The sequence below is a fragment of the Chanos chanos genome, chromosome 7 (genome assembly GCF_902362185.1).
Source record: "Chanos chanos chromosome 7, fChaCha1.1, whole genome shotgun sequence".
NCBI lineage: Eukaryota > Metazoa > Chordata > Actinopteri > Gonorynchiformes > Chanidae > Chanos > Chanos chanos.
Genome location: NC_044501.1, coordinates 38728739 through 38748738, shown reverse-complemented (window position 1 = coordinate 38748738; position 20000 = coordinate 38728739). Strand labels below are relative to the sequence as shown.

The following is a 20000-nucleotide window of genomic DNA, read 5'->3' as shown; positions in this document are numbered from 1 at the left end:
ACTCCAGCAGGCCGACGATGAGGTCTGCGCGCGTGCGCGCGCGTGTGTGTGTGTGTGCGCGTGTGTGTGAATGTGTTAGTTAGCACTATGCGTGAAAGTCACTTGAAACAGTCTCCCTTGAATTCTACTGTGATAAAGAAAAAAAAACGCAACAAACTTACTACCTGGTGTTAAAAAAAAAGCAGCTACACACACACAGGCACTCAACACAAACCTCTGTGTTTTCCCCCTTCCCCTACAGGATTTGCTGATGTATCTCTTACAGCTGGTCCAGGCTCTGAAGTACGAGAACTTTAACGACATTCAGGGGGGTCTGGAGCCCAGCAGTAAGAGAGAGAGCGGACTGGGAGAGAGCTCGGCACTGGGAGACCTGGACAGGTCAGACGGGTCCCAACACGACACTTTGCATCCCCCCCCCCCCCCCCCCCCCCCACATAGCTTATTTTAACCCAAGACCTTCTCTACAAACTAAGCCTTCTTGTGTTTCTTTTGTTTTATCTGTATCGCTGTGCTCTTCTGGCAGAGTGAGAAGAACGTGGTTTCAGTGTATTGATTCAGTTCAGTTTATCAGTTAAAAAAAAATTTAAAAAAGGGTTTTATTGAGAAATAGAAGACGTTTTACAAATAGAGATGTTGCATCAAACAAATTAATCTGCATCATACATACACAGCACGTTAGAAGGACAGGAATACTTACTGGGAAGTTGGAAGGAGAGATTTAACTGGGGGGGGAGCTTAAACTCTGCTCAACTGGTTGTATTTTTCCATGCCAGTTTTTAAAATGATGGGCAGTCAGAGCTGGGTTTAAAAAAAAAAAAAAAAATTCCCTTGGTTTTTTTGCTTTCCGCTCATAAATTAATTTTGAAGTTTCTTAATCATGCTAGTTTAGTCAGATTCCGTGTTTTAGTTTCCAGCCGCAACGGAGGGAAAAGAGTTTCTGGCTTGTCGGTCTTTCGCCCCCCCGGGAAGTGTTGGCCCTCAGATAAAGTCAAACCAGTCGTCGCACGCGTTCCGTGGGGTTTACTGTTTACTCGCCGCGTAGAAAATTATAGCCTTTTTTTTTTTACTTTTTTTTTTTTTTTTTTTTTTTACTTTTTTTTGTTGTAGGACACTTAAACATGATATAAAAAGATATTTTTGAACGTCTTCATTGTATGATGATAGGTAGAAACTGTAACTACAGTGAGTGAATCTACGCAATGACTCAAACCTTCAAATGGCTTTGAATCCACCCACAAAAACCCTCTCTGCTGTAAGCACCTCAATAATTCTACCTAATTCTTCCATCAAAGAAATGATTTTACTCCTTTTTTTTTTTGGTCCATGTTCCGGAGGACTCGGAGGGGTATCCGCGAAACACTGAGTGACTGAACGCAGACACACAACCCCCCCCCCCCCCCCCAACATATTCACTCGAACTCTCTTTTCAGTTCTCAGATGACGTCCGTTTCGGTAGCTGCTCCCAGTACACAGAAAGGAAAGGAGGGGACGGATGGAGAGAACCTGGAGGTAAGAAAGAGGGAGGGGAAGAGGGAAGAAAGAGGGAGGGGAAGAGGGAGGGGAAGAGGGAAGAAAGAGGGAGGGGAAGAGGGAAGAAAGAGGGAGGAAAGAGGGAGGGGAAGAGGTAAGAAAGAGGGAGGGGAAGAGGTAAGAAAGAGGGAGGGGAAGAGGGAAGAAAGAGGGAGGGGAAGAGGGAGGGGAAGAGGGAAGAAAGAGGGAGGGGAAGAGGGAGGGGAAGAGGGAAGAAAGAGGGAGGGGAAGAGGGAAGAAAGAGGGAGGGGAACAGGGAAGGCAGTGATGGTGATGGCAACGACGATGAAGAAGGTGTTTTAATATTGTTGTTTTTTTTTTTTTGTTTTGTTTTTTTTTTTTTCAATATGTACCCCTCAGCAGGACCTGTGCACCTTCCTAATATCGCGGGCCTGCAAGAACTCTACACTGGCCAACTATCTATACTGGTAAACACTGGATTTCTACCGGATATTTAAAAAGCGTCTGTTGTAAATATAAAATATGGACCCAGTAAGTGTGTGTATGTGTGTGTGTGCATGTGTGTGTGTGATACATTGCCTATGCAGGTATGTGATAGTGGAGTGTGAGGACCAGGACACACAGCAGAGAGACCCCAAGACTCATGACATGTACCTGAACGTAATGAGGAGATTCAGCCAGGCCCTGCTAAAGGTAACACCACACCTTTATTACACCTGTACATAGCAGACAGCAGAAAGCAGATTCAGCCAGGCCCTGCTAAAGGTAACACCACACCTTTATTATACCTGTACATAACAGACAGCAGAAAGCAGATTCAGCCAGGCCCTGCTAAAGGTAACACCACACCTTTATTACACCTGTACATAGCAGACAGCAGAAAGCAGATTCAGCCAGGCCCTGCTAAAGGTAACACCACACCTTTATTACACCTGTACATAGCAGACAGCAGAAAGCAGATTCAGCCAGGCCCTGCTAAAGGTGACACCACTCCTTTATTACACCTGTACATAACAGACAGCAGATTCAGCCAGGCCCTGCTAAAGGTAACACCACACCTTTATTATACCTGTACATAACAGACAGCAGAAAGCAGATTCAGCCAGGCCCTGCTAAAGGTAACACCACACCTTTATTATACCTGTACATAACAGACAGCAGAAAGCACGGTCTAATGTGTCTGCAGTCTATACAAGGTGGAAGAAGTTTTAGTCTACAGCCGTCAAAAACGGAATAAATCAGATATTATACTCTCCTCTTTCTGTTCCTCTCACCTATCTTTCTTTCACTCTTTCTCTCTCTCTCTCTCTCTCTCTCTCTCGTTTTCAGGGTGATAAGAGTGTGAGAGTGATGCGCTCTCTCCTGGCTGCCCAGCAGACGTTTGTGGACAGGCTGGTTCAGCTGATGAAGGCTGTTCAGCGGGAGAGCGGAAACCGCAAGAAAAAGGTACAACGCACATTCACCACGCAGGGATACCTCTACTGTCTAACAAGATTCACGTTAATTCATTTATGAACTCTGGCCCACACTGAGGTAGACACGCTCAACAGCAGTTCTGGCCGGTGTGTGACTCTGTTGTGTGCGTGTGTGTGTGTGTGTCTCGTAGACGGAGCGTCTGCAGGCTCTGTTGGCCGATAACGAGAAGGTGAACCTTGCCGAGATCGAGCCGATCCCCCTCCCCCTGGAGCCGCAGGTCAGGATCCGCGGCATCATCCCCGACACGGCCACGCTCTTCAAGGTACGCAAACCCATCGTTCATCTCTCCCTCTTTATCCAGTCTTCATCTCTTCACACATCCATCCATCCATCCATCCATCCAGCTTAAAGAAGAAAAGTGAAAATGTGGTTGTGTGTTTGTACAGAGCGCCCTGATGCCTGCTAAGCTGATTTTTAAGACAGAGGACGGAGGGCTGTATCCCGTCATCTTTAAACACGGAGATGATCTGAGACAGGATCAGCTTATTCTACAGATCATCTCCCTGATGGACAAGGTCTCTAACACACACACACACACACAATCAATCATTAAACTCAGAGACAGTCTGAGACATGAACATTCCACAGATGATGTCACCGATCGGTCATGTCTAATCTGATTACGCCTGCCAATTCTTCTTATCTCGCGCAGTTATTGCGGAAAGAGAATCTCGACCTGAAGTTGACTCCGTATAAAGTTCTGGCCACCAGCACAAAACACGGTGAGAAACGCGCTCTTACGTAACGCTGTCTCCCAGCTGAATGCTCACCACACATGTGCAGTGAAAGGCTACTAACACAAACAAACAAACAAACAAACCAGACACCGCTTGGGTGAGGGCTTATTTTGTGACTGTAGTAATACTGCAGAGTCAATCATCGCTTCTCACCGTGCAGTTTACACGGGAACTTAAGTTGTGCCGAGGCCCAAAGGATGTCCCTGTACTCACACCCAGCTAAGTGTGCAGAAACCCGTCAACGCTGGGAGTGCGGTGACAGGAGAATATCCGGCCTGGCTGGGTCTCCGGAGCGTCACTAGTTCTGTTCTCCAGACGACCAGCCCAGCCAGGAGAGATGGCTGAGCTTTGAACTCAACAACCTTAGAGACATGGTGCCATGTCATTTTCCACTACACCACGCTGGTGCTCTCTGACGCAGTTTTAGTGTGGTTTACACGCAGTGCTTGGATACACACAGTAACATCATCTGTCAGGCCAAGAGAATGAGACCCGGTCGCACGCAGCTAAATGACGTCCAATCAACGCTTATGAATTAGCTTCAGCCTAAATTGTAATACCTAAGTGTTAAATGCTTATATAACTGATAATACAACACTGTGTGTGTGTGTGTGTGTGTGTTTTTTCTGTAGGCTTTATGCAATTTGTCCAGTCTGTCCCGGTAGCAGAGGTTCTAGCTACTGAAGGCAACATACAGGTATAAGAAGCAATCAGTTTGTCCTCTACAGTTAACATCTCAAGTTCTGCTCAGTAATGACACGTTTTAAAGTTGTTTATCGAGTCAGTAGCAGTGTTGCATCTCGTCGACTGAATGAGTTTTACGTGAGAGTCGCTTTCACTCGACCGTCTTCAGCACGGGAAGCTCTCAACTGTCACGCACATTCAGTGTGAATTTACCTCGACTCAGCCGACCGTCTGCTTCCTGTCGACAGAGTTTCTTCCGGAAGCACGCTCCCAGTGACAAAGGCCCCTATGGAATCAGCCCAGAGGTTATGGACACGTATGTAAAGAGCTGCGGTGAGTGAGCTGTGTTTGAGTGAGCTGTGTTTGAGTGAGCTGTGTTTGAGTGAGCTGTGTTTGAGTGAGCTGTGTTTGAGTGAGCTGTGTTTGAGTGAGCTGTGTTTGAGTGAGCTGTGTTTGAGTGAGCTGTGTTTGACTGAGCTGTGTTTGACTGAGCTGTGTTTGAGTGAGCTGTGTTTGAGTGAGCTGTGTTTGAGTGAGCTGTGTTTGGCTGAGCTGTGTTTGGCTGAGCTGTGTTTGGCTGAGCTGTGTTTGGCTGAGCTGTGTTTGGCTGAGCTGTGTTTGACTGAGCTGTGTTTGAGTGAGTGTGTTAGGGTATGGACTGGAATGGGTTTGTGTCCTTACACACGATATGTTATTTTACCTTGCGTCACCTTCTGTCCTTATGTTCACATAACCGCTTTATTTAGTACATTTGACATGCACAAAAAAAACTGCTCTAGGAATAGGGTCAGATTTCAGCTTTTATCATATTTTCTGGTCCATCATTTATGTGTGTGTGTGTGTGTGTGTGTGTGTGTGTGTGTGTGTGTTTTAACAGCGGGTTATTGTGTCATCACCTACATCCTGGGTGTTGGGGACAGACACCTGGACAACCTGCTACTCACCAAAACAGGTGCGTTTTTACCAAAAAAAAAACAAATAAAAGACATCACTCATGCTCACCTGAAAAATCTTTTGACCTGATTCTTATGTAGTAATGTAGTATTAATAAGGTTAAACAGTAAAGCATGTTACTAGGTCTCTGTCTTTAATTCTCTTCAGTTAAACAATCAGTCCCTTTTACTGCGTAATGTTCAATTCTTTTTTTTTTTTTTTTTTAAGAATTTAGGTTGTGTTTCTACATCCAGTTCACACAGGGCAAATACCCTTGGTCTTATAATTCATAATAAATGTTCAGAGTTGGTCTCTGTCTTATCCTTTGTACCTCAGGGAAGCTGTTCCATGTGGATTTTGGTTATATTTTGGGGCGGGACCCCAAGCCTCTGCCTCCTCCAATGAAACTGAGTAAAGAGATGGTGGAAGGAATGGGAGGGATGCAGAGTGAGCAGTACCAGGAGTTCAGGAAACAATGTTACACCGCCTTCCTGCACCTGCGCAGGTAACACACACACACACACGCATCCACACATATACGCATACACACACACACTCGCATCCACACGTACATGCATGCATACATACACACACACACACGCATCCACACACACACACACACACGCATCCACACACACATACACGCATGCGCGCACACACACACACGCGCGCGCATCCACACACATACGCACACATATACACACACACACACACACACACATGTACACATATACACATGCACACACGTACACACACACACACACGCATCCACACATATACGCATACACACACACACTCGCATCCACACGTACATGCATGCATACATACACACACGCATACACACTCACACACACACACACACACTCGCATCCACACGTACATGCATGCATACACATTTGCATGTGCAAATACCTGTGCTGTGACGGGAACAGAAGCTGAATATGTTGATTTTTTTTGTTGTTGTTGTTATTTGTTTCTGTTTTTACAAAGGTATTCCAACCTCATCTTGAATTTGTTCTCTCTGATGGTGGACGCCAACATCCCTGACATTGCACTGGAACCTGATAAAACTGTTAAAAAGGTATGTGCCTTTGTATGCAGTAACAGTGCACGACGGGCTCTCGAGTGCTTTCTATATTTGCATCACAATAGCTTTATCTTTATCTTAACTCCTCCCTCCTCTAGGTGCAGGATAAGTTCCGATTGGACCTGTCGGACGAGGAGGCGGTGCACTACATGCAGAGTTTGATTGACGAGAGCGTGGGAGCCCTGTTTGCTGCCGTGGTTGAACAGATACACAAGTTCGCTCAGGTATGTGTACAGGATGAATGAGGCCCCAAGTTCTGTTTTGTCTGTGCATTATATATAATTGCTAAAAAAAAAAAAAAAAAAAAAAACGCTAAATGATTTTAGCTTTTTTTTCTTCTTTTCCGGTGAGTTGTACAGGCTGATTAACTGCTGCGCAAAAAGCTAACGGGTTTCGTTTGTTTATCTTTATTCTCTGCAGTACTGGAGGAGATGAACAACATATGATGGAGGCCGGAATTCAGATGAAGATGAAAACACGGACAGCCACTATCGTAGCTATGTAGTAGTACACCTGTGAGAGAGAGAGAGAGAGAGAGAGAGAGAGAGAGAAAAAGAGGGGCAGGGTGGGGGGCAGTGGTGAAATGCCAAGAAAACACCGCAGAGATGACATACGTATGCACTGCCAAATTTGAAGTTGCAATGCAAACACAAAACCATGGATGCTTAAAAATTGTATTTGTATATAATATATATATATAATATAAAATGTATTAAACTGTTTATGTACAAATGATGGCCAAATTAAAAAAAAAAAGCCAACTTGCAGATGTTGTGCAGGATGCGGACTCTTGAGTTTCTTTGTTTTCATGTGAGATACACGTGCGGCAACGTGGCATCCTCGAGCAATGTCACCAATCTGCAGTTACGATCCGAGTCTCTGAACATTGACGCTGACTCGCTGTGTGACGTATTGTCATTTTGTAGATTTACATCAACTTTGATGTGAATAAAAGAGATTTTTAGCCCGACAATGTATACCCAACGCGCGCCTGTTGAAATTTCCGCAGCTTAACTGGACTAAAGTCTCTTCGCTTTTTCACGAGACACATCTGTCCCTGTGTTTGCGCTAAATCTTTCTTTACATGGTCTATCCAGCAATACAAGTGAAATATTAGTCATTTTTTTCCACATATGCCCTTATGTAAAACACCCTGTGAAGATGTAGGGGTCCCGAGGGAAAACTTGTGTGGTTCGCCGGCAAATTGCCGGCAGGTGAGTCAGTCTCTCACAGTACATAAATACTTTGATAAACTCAACTAAACCATTACGTATTCTTTTACTGCTGGATTGGGCTATTTTACTGCAACGTTATAACTAAATTATTGTTAACAACTGCAGAACAGTAAGCAAAGCGAGTCAAGCAGATAGTACAAGAAAAGGTAGGTTAGACGACCACATTTTACCTCAGTTTGAGAAAATATCATCCCTCCAAACAATAGGCCTATATATGAATACAGACATAAAACCATCTAAAACTATAGTCAAAGAATTGTTTTGGTGTTTGCCATGAAACAACGTAGAAGTTGGGACTTCTAACATTCAGTGAACCTACAACGTGAACAGAAATTCTCAGTTACCAATATTTAATAACATATTGCAAACGCGCTAAAACTGTTTGAATGTTAACATTAGTAAAATAACGGGGGGTGGGGGGGCACAGGCCTCAATACGTGTACTTTTACTATACTCACCGTACAGTGTGATTTTAAAAGGATAATATTTGTTTTTATTTTATTACATTTAGCAGTAATCTGATCATTTTCACATCCCATGTAAAAATGTGACATATTCGGTAACTCATCTGCGTTAAACATAACAAGAGTGAACGGGAAACTTGGACCAAACCCTGGTCCGTGCAGATTATTAGGCCTACGGATGTAAGATCTCAGAGAAGCACAGTGAGAAAAGAATACGTTTAAACGTGATAACAAGCATTTAGCGTAAAAAACCCCCAGAAAACTTCTGTCGCTGGTGCCGGCATAACTGATCATGAGGTTATTGTTTTATTACTGTCATTCCTTGGCGTGATAGTCGAGCACATGAGCATTCCATCACTGTCAGGTTGACTAGGACAGTACTATAAATCTGTTTTTCATAAAATCTGACAAGAATATATACTAATCTTCATTACGTTTTCAGACATTACCAGTATGAATTGATTTTAAGATTAAAAGTTAAACTGTTACATGATAATTGTCAGAATGCCAGCCTTATTCTAAAACAATGTCTCACCAGCGTTGCCAGATCTCGCGAGAGAAACAAGCAACCAGGTCTATGGAAACATGCCCAAAAGAAGCGACTTCACTCTTAAAAAAAAATATATATATATATATATATATATATATATATATATATATGCGCGACCTGACCTGCCACAGTGTGTGAGGGAGAGGCCACTCGATCAATTTATATACACTCAACAAAAATATAAACGCAACACTTTTGTTTTCGCTCCCATTTTACAGATCTAAGATTTCTTCTATGCACACAAATGGCTTATTTCTCTCAAATGTTGTTCACAAATTTGTTAAAATTCGTGTTAGTGAGCACTTCACCTCTGCCAAGATACTCCATCCACCTAACAACTGTGGCATATCAAGATGCCGATTAAACAGCATGATTATTATTGCACAGGTGCGCCTTGGGCGGGTCTCAATAAAGGGCCGCTCGAAAATGCGCAGTTTTATCACACAGCGCAATGTCACATACCACAGATGTCACTAATTTTGAGGGAGCGTGCTGTTGGCACGCTAACAGCAGGAATGTTGACCAGAGCAACCGAGAACAAAATCCGAGGGAGATAAGCCTTTTGTTTGCAAAGAAGAAAGCTTGCATCTTTTACTTCAACTAGTGAAAAACGGGAGCGAAACTAAAAGTGTTGCGTTCATATTTTCGTTGAGTGTAGGCCTATATATGTTTGAATGTATTTTGCTTTTTACAAGCAACCATTTCAAAAATACTGCAACTTGTAATCTTACATTTTTCTTTTTAACTCTGAGGAAAACGGACTAAGCCAAATGGCCAACACAAAATAAAGAGAGCCGAGGCGATGCATGTCCTTTTTTGGGGGAACCGATAAGAATATGTATTAAAAAATCGGTGCTTTGTGTAGGTTGCTTTAGCCACTCCCTGGACCGGCTCCATTTGTTGTATGCTGCACTGAGTCCAATCTCTAGAATTTGATTATTTATTTTGAGAGTAAGTGAACAGTCTGCTTAGAATCTTAGCCATATCTCGCCCAGACTGAGAATTCTCTCCCACAATAGGCCTACGTTTTTTTGGGGGGGGGGGGGGGGGTACAAAAATGTCCCACTTTACCAGAAAACACTCTGTGTAATCAAAACAAAATAGTGGTGGTCCACTACGCATGTGGTAGGCCTACACTTTACCCAACTACTCAACATTTGCTGAATTCATTTCAACTTAAAATAGGCCACCTAATTAGGATAAGCAGCTTTGGACATGAAATGAATTAAAATAGCCCAGGTTGCTTATTCTTTTTTGTGAAGATGGTGTTGATGTCCAAACTTGCCAGTTTGAACATTCTATCAAGGTGAAAACAAAGAAAAACAAGTACCAAAACGCAACCTGTTCGACAGTACCCTATTTAATAATTATAATCAGAAAACCATAAGGTCAACACATAAGGGCAGCAGTCCGACAGTTACGGTTATTGGTATGGTACAGAATACGTTTATTTTTTTTAAGAAAAAAACATTGCACTCCCACATCTTAACTGATCAAATGCATGTCACTCTTCAACTATAAATAATTTTTATTCAACGCAAGGACAAAACAACCTTGAATGTGTAAACGAAACAAACAGTTGTTATTCGCGTTAAGCGTGGAGCGGGCTATTTTCCGGTCTGTGGTGTTATCAAAGCAGAACGCGAGCTACCGCACTTGTTTTCCATTCGTGTGCCTCGCGCTCTTCTGCTGCGGCTTGGTCAACGTGAAACTTGACATTTTAAAATGTGGGCAACTCTAGTACATATCATTTTTGACTTTTCTCACCGAGTGAAATGGTAAGAAAACGATCGATTTCGACGCGTGGCTGAAGTGTTGGAAAAATAACGCTAACCATCAAAGTCATGCCCCTCGCGCCCAACTAATGACGTAAAGTCAGGTTCATCGTGAGTTATATTTCCAGTGAATAAATTTATCTAAATGGAGCGGAAATCAAACTAACTCAACAAACCGCCTTTAAATACAATCCTACTTTCTTCTATTGGATTCATTGGTCGAAGGGTCACTGAAATGTTTCTGTGATTTACAAAACTCAGAGCATGTTTGTGCAGTTCTTATGACTGAGATGAATCCAAAAACACAACCATCTCTATATGAAAATGAAAGACACGCTCCCGAGTTGGGAACAGCCCAGAATTCAAGAATTTCCCAGAAACCGACGCCTCACACTGCCCACGGAGCGCATTTTTATGGATGTTCCAATCAAACTGCAGTTTCAGCAGAAGGCAGGAGCAGGATTACATGAAAGCCACGGTCCATGGAGAACGAGGGATGAGATGGGGCAACAGTGAGTCAGCAGCAATCCAGGGGGGATAACTCGTTTATGCACAGTACGTTATAGACTATAATACTCTATTCACTCTATGCCGAGTCCATATGACACATAACGGAACCCATAACGCAGCGCTCTCCTGGGTCACACCAACGACTGTCCGAATCAACAGAGCATCTTTCCATATCTATAAGAACATATACTCTTTTTTAAACACATTGTCTTAGGAGACTTTACACAGCATCCTTGCAGTCACAAAAAAGACGTGACCCTCTAGCGTCAGAAGTGAGAATTACAAGCTCTTTCTCCTCCAAACATCCAACACGAAAACTCGACAGTCAGTAACGAGGATCTGCTTGCTCTTACAGATCTGATTTTTTTTTTTTTTTGCTTATGTGTACGTCAGTAACCTTCAAAAGTTACCGGCAAAGCAGTCACGTGACCATCCGCAACAAAGGTCTATAACGTGTCCTGTCTGTCCAAGTTCTCTTGTTAGTCGCCATGACAACCATCAGCCTGGTGTATCAGTGAAGGGGGTTTTAGAACGTCCTCTACAGCGTAGTGGCACCATTCCGTCTCATCCTCAGAGCGCCCAAATCTGACAGTGCTAAGGAGGATACGTGAGGTATCCGGGGCAAGCAGAGGCCCCGAGGGACACTGGCCCGGGTCTGGTGGTCTTTCCTGGACCTCCAGGACAAGATCTGACAGGGACGGAGGGGGAAGAAGACCGCCTCCATTGTCCTGACCCTCGGGGATCCCCTCACTGCTTCCGTTCTCCTCAGCGCAGACGGGGTCATCTAGGGTTGAGTCACCCAGAGCCGGGCTGCCGTAGTACCCATGCTCCTGGTCCAAAGTCGTGCGGTCGAAGACAAAGCTGTGCAGAGATACGAAGGAAAGACTGTCTTCTTCTTCGGGCGTCTGCGGAAACATGGCCTTGGAATGATCCCCGCGTTGAGACTCCTCTAACTTCAGCGTCTCCTACGTGTCAAACACACAGGATGGGCAAACGATAAGCTTGAGACAAACTCGTACAGTTCAACTCTCATCATAAACCAGCGATGCACAGCACGGATATCACATTTATCAGTCGGCCCTTCACAACCCTAACAAATTCAATTCAATGGATCTAATCAGCTGATCCCAGATCAGTGCTCTTACATGGAGATGCTTGACTGTTACAGTCCCCTTAAATAACTCAAAGACGTCGTAGGTCTGCTTTACTGGATTTCTCACTGTTCTGTAGTCGTTTAGCCGTTAATGAACTGAATCTGTTGTACTTCCTCATCACTAACACAGTTTACAGTTGGTGGACTGAGAGAGACTGCGTTACCAGTATCAGCGGGAGTCGGATCTCAGACGACCACTTAAGTTTAACCAGCAGGACGCACAAAACAACGACAGGGACAAAAAGCACGAGATACAGCGGAAGGTGGGTCTCCTTCAAGTCTCCCAAAAGTGCAAACACACCTGCAAGCAAATATTAATCGTTGTTACAAATCAAAGAGCACCATCCTGTCCAAAGTTCACGCTCTGTCCTACTGAGTAGTACTATAAAACAGAGCTCTACTGAACCAATCAAAATGGGTTTGTTTGGTTTTTTTTCAGTATTTCGTCAGTGCTGAGGTGGTGGAGTCCACTTACCGTCTGAGTTTGGAGCTGATATCCGGACACAGTGAGGTGAAGAAAGTTGTGAAAAGGTGTAGTTGGCCACGACACAGTATTCCTGTCCAGGCGCGAGGTTCCAAAAGTCAAACTTGACTGCTTTTTCAAACTCAGCATCCTTAGTGCCAACCTGAATCAGGAGATGAGAGAGTTAGACAATCATCCAATGTTACATCCGACGCACATGATGTACAAGTCAAAAAGTCTTTGTATCTCAACCCATTCGAAAAAGGTGTGGCAACTACATACAAGACATACAACTACGGAACAGAAGCGCGAATTAATATATTCCAAGAACAAAACATAAGCATGAGGGACTGGTCATAGACAGATGGACAGATGGAAAGACAGATACATTTGTGAAAGCTTTTATGTTCTACTAAGGGCAGCGTATCCCATCCTCAATCCTGTAGGCCTTGTACAGTCTATCTTTTTTATTCCAAACCCTCTACAAACGCATCTGGTCCAGCGGAGTTCTATAAGAAGCCCATTAATCGGATTTTACGTTGGAATTGAGAAAAATATACTTGTCCAGCGGTTTCCAGGACAGTGGTTAAGAAACAGTCGGCACTGGAGAAAGAAATGAAAGTCACAGTGCCTGGATATCCGAAGAGTTGTGTTTGCTGTAGAGGGTGACGGCGGCGGAAACGGGATAGAATTCGGTCACTGGGCAACAAACGTTGTCGTTTTCGTCGCAGGCTACCCTCGGACCACAGGGGAACCTCACTTCCGCGATCATGGTCTGCCGTACCACGGAAACACTTAGAGCAGGAGCGCTGAAGACAACACCGGCTGCAGAGACAGGAAGAGACAGAAATGTAATCATATCCAAACTGATCACCGTTTGCAAATGACTGTGTGTTTCCTTTTTGATTAAAGATTGTCCTAACCGCTAGAATCCATTTTGTCTGTTTGTTTGTTTGTTTTCTGTGAGGGACAGCACCTCTGCCAGCTTACCACCACATTAAAATGCCATTTTCCTTTGAACTAAGAAGAAGTATTTCCACAAGAAAGCCCCATACTAGGATCATATTGCTATATGTACAACAAACAAATAATATGATAAAAGCAAGGCATTCAGGTTTTTTTTTTTTTCCTAGATCAACTTGTATTGTGTTGCCTCTACATAAATCACCAAATCAGAGGTTCCCTGGTTGGATATGAACTGAGCAACACCTACAGAGGTGTAGGTGTTGTACATGGTTGGACAAAAAATTCAGAGAGACAACTAGACATTTATACAAGCGTTCATTGGCAGGTTGGTACTGACGGCTGTTTAGGTTACAGAGGACAGTCTCGCTCCAGTGTTCCTTCCCTCCTGTATTGAGGCTCACGCGGATCAAGTTGTGCTGATCAAAATCTTTGAAGACGTGTGACAAGTCACAGGAGTCAGTGGAGATCCTTACGCAACCCGGGATGTCCTCCCACTCTGAAGCTCTGCAGCACATATACGCACGCACACACACACACACACACACACACACACACACACACACACACACACACACACACGTGTGCAAGTGCGCACGCACACATACACACACGCACGCACGCACATGCACGCATACAAACAAACACACACAGCCTTAAGTCTTGAAACATGTATGATTGTTATCCAAAGAGTTATGGCCTCACACATTAGAAAAACTTTAGAAAGTTTGTAGAGTTCATAACATTTTAAAGTCCCACATAGGCCTGGATAGACAGAAATCATTAAGATGTGTTTTACTTCAGATGGTAAACAGAAATCCTCAGATGTGTTTTTTTCAACTTAAGATGGTAAACTGAACAGTTTTTCTTTTAGATCTTCAAAAATGAAAAAGGGGAAACTTTATAAACTTGAGTAAAACTCATTACATTGCAAAACAACACTCACCTGTAAATGAAAACGGATATAGTAACAGGCGAGCAGGTCGTCGCGTGTTAATGCGGTTTATGAACCGGGATTCAATCGTGGCTTTTTTCTTTTTAAACAAAAACCACTCCAGTTTCATTTCTCATAGCTATGACGCTTGTTTTCTCTTGCCTAATTGCTTTCTCCCTCACTCTGCACCTCTCTCTCAAATGTCGACGCGTTTTCTCACGTTGTTCTTTTCTCATTTGACGAGACCTGTTCATGGTTCATCGCTTAACTGCATTTAACAAAAATTTTCAAAAAGTACAAATTTGAACTGTGGAAACTCCCAAGTCATTTACTTACTGTGGACGTCGGAGTGAACTTAAGATTGTACGCGCAATTACATGCCCATGTGCCCAAACACACACACACACACACACACACATACTTCCCTTGAGACTCACCCCATAGTTTGGACGGTGTATGTAGAGTTGGGGAAAGCACTGTGGCATTCCCACCGCAGGTGGCATCTTAAATCTAGTAATGTCACTTTGGGTTTACAGCTGAACGCCAACGAGCCTGGCACTGACACACACACACACACACACACACACACACAGGAAAATGAGTCCCACACACTAGACAACGGATAACAAACGCATTAGAGATGGCTACAAAAACTAACGTAGAAGGACAGCTAGCGATTGGGAGGAAAAAACTAAATAAACAGAGTGAAACCAAATAAGACAGACACAGATAGACTTGTGAAAATTCTCACCTGTTTTGAGCAAACCCCAACAAATTACCCATCGAATCTCACGTTGAAGCAGAAATCTAAAGATTGCAATGGTTAACTGCTGCATGACGAAACAGATATTTACTTTTCAGTGCGAAGGTAAAGAGAATTTAAAAGTATTAAGTAAATATAATAAATACACAGTAAATAAGTACATTTAAGACCGAGAAGCTATTAGAACTGGGGACATAACTGCCCTCTGGGGTGTTGGAGATATCTGATTATTTCCTTAACTTTACCACAGAACATGAGACTGAGAAAGGGGACGCTCACCTAAACTGAGAGAGAGAGAGAGAGAGAGAGAGAGAGAGAGAGAGAGAGATTTATGACACGGCTACTACCACAGATGCTGTGTGACAGGGTAGGCCCCTGCATAAAGCCACAAAAACACAGAGGGTGCACATATCGTGTCTAAACTCAGGGACTGACTGAGAGGCAGGTAAAAAAAAAATAAAAAGAAGCAAGTGTGTGTGTGCATGCACGGATGGATGGGGGAGGTAACTGGAGAGAGAGCTGGAGAGAGAAAGAGAAAGAATGAACAGCACACGCTGGTGTTGTTTTCTGTAAAAAATTGAAGCTGCACAATAATTGTTTTCATCCATGTTGGTCATTCAATGTTTTTTATTTAATGCCATTAATAAAATAATCCATCTGAACAGGTTTTTTTTTCCTCTTAAAGTAAGCATTATCCATGAAGTTTCAGATACGATTAACAACAATAATAGTCACTGTTGAAGTGCTATATCAAACAGCCTAGAGGAACAGAGACAGAACAGAAAGTGAAATAAGTTATAGGAACAGTATTGCATCTGTCTCAAAACACACACACACACACACACACACACACACCTCATTTACACAGCCTTATTTCATGCCAAGGAGCAGCAATTTTTCATTGTATAGCTGACTACAAGATCAACTGTAGTATAAAAATGAACATCATCAGAATAAATCATATCAACACGGACGCCATGACATCATTCGTCGCTTAACCCCAAAGTGGGTGGGGCCCCAAGGTGAGGGACCAATGGGGTGGTCTGTAGGAGGGACTGAACAGAAGTTTCCACTGGCTCCGATGCCTCAGTTCTACCCACCTCTCGGGTTCGTGCAGTTTCTCCATATTCACACTAGTTTACAGTGACGAGCGCACATGCGCGCGCGCACACACTATCACACACACGCATGCACGCACGCACACACACACGCGTGCGCACACATTATCACACACACATGCATGCACGCGCACACAAACATGCGCGCACACACACGCACACACACGCATGCACGCACGCGCGCTCACACACACGCTCACACACACGCTCACACACACGCACACAGTTCTACCAGTAGTATTTAAAGGCAGAGATATCCTTGGGGAGTCTCACAAACAGAGCTTTCCAGCGCTCTGTCCTGGTTTAGGTCCGTGTGCCGGGCAAGGCGACGGCAGGTTCGGAGGGGGAGGGGGGCTGGGCGCGGCACAGGAGCCCCCGGGTGGCCGAGTCCCCGTTCAAGTTTTTGTAAGGGTTCCGTTGAGGGGCTCGCACGCACACCGAGGGAAAACTCAGTCCCGCCAAACAGCAGCCGGGACAGGAAATGACCTCGTCGGTCTCCTGCGGCGGGGTCAGGGTCCCCGCGGTGTGATACCCGTTGGTGCTCCACCCCAGGGGCCTGCTGACGACCGCCGGGGTGTTGTTGTTATCCAGATGGGGCAGGGGGGGCAAAGAAGGGGGCCCGTTAGAGATGGGAGGGCTCCAGCCATTAGAGAAAGGTTTTTCCAGAGAGGGGACAGCGCCATCTGGTGTACTGGGCGAGTCCGTGCAGTCCATGGGCTCAGCCAGACTCTCCTCAGTCACTCTGTCCAGAGAAAACAGCTCGAGATCCAGGGGCAAGCCTGAGTCATCAGCCAGAATCTCCACCTCCTTCGTCTCCTCGTCCGCATCTTCCTCCTCCTCCTCGCCCGTCTCCTCCGGTGCCGCCCAGTCGACTCCCTGCGCCTCCGTCCCCTCTTCCCTCGTCCCCGGACGCGTCTCGTCGTCCGTGTGCGCGTCTGTTGAGATGTCCCTCGTTTCCAGAATGTTCTGGTCAAACGCATCCACGATGTCCAAGTGTACGTCTGTCACGCTAACGTTCTCGATTTCCGCGACGTTCGGACTGCGCGCGCGCGGAGACTGCTCGTCATGTTTGTCCGTCACATGTTGAGCGTGCGTCTCTGTCGTGTTCTGACAACGCGAGCCAGTTTCGTCGTCCGCGGCCGTATTTACGCAAACGTCCGTACGACCCACGCCGGATGGATTGGTCCTGCCGCTAGCATCCGTCTCATCGTTCACGAGCGTTTCTTTACCGCTGTGCTCGCGCGTGTCTGGCTCGTTCCTCTCGCGACTGTGCAGCGATTGGATGATCTCGGGAGTGCAGGGCAGCGATTGGCAGCGGCGGTGGAGGCGAAGAGGTATCTTCTCGCAGGGCGGGTGGTCGCGGGCGTTGGGAGGAGGGGGCAGGGTGAAGGTGAGGGAAATGACGGATTTGCTGGGCGTGTCGAACAGTTTGATCCTGCCCCCTTTCAGGTCCTCTCGTTGAGAGAAAGGGTTGACTCGCGCGGGCGTGGTCTGGTTGGCGGGGGCGGCAGGGGGAGGGGGGAGAACGTCTGATTTACTGCGGCACAGGCGGGGGTCACCGAGGACACCGAGAGACTGTCTTCGCAAAGGAGGAATGCTTGGAGAGACAGCGCCTGGGTGGAGAGAGAGAGACAGAAAATGAGAGTGTGAGACAGACAGTCAGAAAAAGGTAGGAGCATCAATGTACAGCGAAAACAAAAGAAAAAGAGGAGAGGAGAGGAGAGGAGGAGAACATCTGTTAGTTTTTCTCTCATCTAACCAAGGACATTCCATGGTACTCAGGTAATCTCAGGCCTGGGGGGGGGGGGGGGTGACAGTGCATGTCTGTGTTCTCACAGTGGGGTCGGGTCCCCTGCATCACTCAGCCCGGGGGGATGTGAGCTCAAAAAACCACCACACTAAACCTCTGATCCTCTGCCAACCTTCACACCCCCCCTCCCCCACTTCTAATTACATTGAGGGCCCCCACCCTCCTACCCCCCTGCTTTCACCGAAGCCTCCAGGTGCTCCTGACCTCCTTAGAGATCCCCTGCATCGCCTCCTTTTTCCCCTCCCATGTCTGACTAATCTAGAGCAATAAAACCTACAGCTTACACAGTTACTCACAAGCCTAGAACTATAAATCTGATTGGCTTTGAGGCAAAGCAATGTGATTTATTACACGCGAAGTCGGAACCCCTGCGTGCGCGAGTTCTGTTATTCGCTGTATCGCATCATAATCATTTAGTGATATTATGTAACACAAATTCTTTGAAATGGATGTTCTCTGGAACGTTTTTTTTTTGTTTTGTTTTGTTTTGTTTTTTGTGAATTACCCCTCACTGCAGACTCCTGTTCCCTCTCTTTCTCAATCCTCTCTTTTTCTCTCTTCTCCAGCTCTGCCACCACATCTGAAAACGCTGGACGATCCTCTGGCCTCATCTGGAAGACAGAGAGAGAGAGAGTGTGTATTACAAAATGGACAGATGCGTAGAAGAAGGAGAGTATATGTATGTATGAGAGAGTCACTGTCACGTTGCATGCGTGTGTGTGTGTGTGTGTGTGTGTGTGTCTTACACTGCAGCAGACGATGGCCAAGTTGAAGAAAGCGGGAGGGCAGTCGCCCACCATTTGCCGGAAAGCCTCCACATCAAGACCAAAGTCCTGTGCACAGAGCAGCAGACACGACCAGTCAATCACAGAGCAATGGCTCAATGACTACACCTCTTTAGAATCTCGGCAATATGGAAGTGAAAGTTGACAACCCCAAAATACACACCTGGAGCAACAGCGTTTTATGGAGCTAAATGGCTGATAAACATGAGTCTGTACCTCCACAAGAGTCCACCAGGGGGCATAATGAATCATGAACTGTTCAGATGAAACAACTATATAATGATTTTGTGTGTGTGTGTGTGTGTGTGTGTGTGTGTGTGTTGTGCACATGTACACACCTGTATGGTTAACTACGTAATCTGTAACAGAGCAATATAACCTATGCTTTCCGTCCATAAACATTTTCAAACAGGGCATATTTGGCAAGCTTGACACAAGAATGACAGTTTATCAGATAACACAGCTGGACTCCATTCCACGTATTACACATTGTCCATCCAGCGATCAGTCATGATACGACAGGGAGAAATTACACTATTTAAGCCCTTCATGGCCTTCCTCCCTTTGATCCAGAAAAAAGGCTAACCGCAATTCGTCGAGAGATATCTGATTATCTGTGTCTTTGCACTTCAACCCAGTTCACAAAGTGCGGGGGAATAAGTAAACATGATTGGCTGAGAACATCAGCTCATTGCCGGACGCATACAATGGACGCATTGGTTTAGAGAAGAGCCAGTCAGATAAGGCACCAGTAAAACACTCCATAAAACACTCTATCAAGCACTTTACATAATCACACACACACACACACACACACACACATTCACTGACAGAGGTATGCCTGAATAATGACACATATTTGTGCAAGCTTATTTTTTGGTGACATCATAAACTGTGAGTCACATGCTCTCTCTGCTCAGTGACACCAAGAAAGGAAAGTTTGGACAAAGCTTCTTATCATAAAAGCGTTATTACCAAAAAAAGACAGCAATAAATATGAGCCCCATCTGTAGTTCTCATTAAAAAAAAAAACTGACTCAGCCTTATTTTACCTCAGTGCGAGGAAGGA

General features: G+C 45.0%; 2 protein-coding genes across 3 annotated transcripts in view; one reads left to right on the top strand and one right to left on the bottom strand.

Annotated features, from left to right (window-relative positions):
* Positions 1 to 7083, top strand: part of pik3c3 (phosphatidylinositol 3-kinase, catalytic subunit type 3) — a 13467-nt gene extending 6384 nt beyond the window's left edge. Inside the window, exons 10-25 of one of the 2 annotated variants that reach the window (XM_030779705.1) lie at positions 1 to 22; positions 242 to 378; positions 1431 to 1509; positions 1894 to 1958; positions 2079 to 2184; positions 2821 to 2937; positions 3098 to 3229; positions 3354 to 3482; positions 3620 to 3689; positions 4337 to 4401; positions 4637 to 4721; positions 5266 to 5340; positions 5658 to 5826; positions 6312 to 6402; positions 6507 to 6632; positions 6829 to 7083. The exon at positions 1 to 22 is cut by the window's left edge and continues 164 nt beyond it. In XM_030779705.1, the coding sequence (XP_030635565.1) occupies positions 1 to 22; positions 242 to 378; positions 1431 to 1509; positions 1894 to 1958; positions 2079 to 2184; positions 2821 to 2937; positions 3098 to 3229; positions 3354 to 3482; positions 3620 to 3689; positions 4337 to 4401; positions 4637 to 4721; positions 5266 to 5340; positions 5658 to 5826; positions 6312 to 6402; positions 6507 to 6632; positions 6829 to 6843 (1483 nt within the window). In that variant the 3' untranslated portion in view covers positions 6844 to 7083. Of the gene's footprint in view, positions 23 to 241; positions 379 to 1430; positions 1510 to 1890; positions 1959 to 2078; positions 2185 to 2820; positions 2938 to 3097; positions 3230 to 3353; positions 3483 to 3619; positions 3690 to 4336; positions 4402 to 4636; positions 4722 to 5265; positions 5341 to 5657; positions 5827 to 6311; positions 6403 to 6506; positions 6633 to 6828 lie in introns of both variants that reach the window. The other variant, XM_030779703.1, reaches the window with a different exon arrangement.
* A 9442-nt stretch (positions 7084 to 16525) lies between these two features.
* Positions 16526 to 20000, bottom strand: part of tesk1b (testis associated actin remodelling kinase 1b) — a 16829-nt gene continuing 13354 nt past the window's right edge. The window contains exons 7-11 of the mRNA XM_030780113.1: positions 19984 to 20000; positions 18893 to 18979; positions 18652 to 18757; positions 17507 to 17949; positions 16526 to 17185 (exon numbers count right to left, since the gene is read on the bottom strand). The exon at positions 19984 to 20000 is cut by the window's right edge and continues 67 nt beyond it. Coding sequence (XP_030635973.1) covers positions 16640 to 17185; positions 17507 to 17949; positions 18652 to 18757; positions 18893 to 18979; positions 19984 to 20000 — 1199 coding nt within the window. The 3' untranslated portion in view covers positions 16526 to 16639. The remainder of the gene's footprint in view (positions 17186 to 17506; positions 17950 to 18651; positions 18758 to 18892; positions 18980 to 19983) is intronic.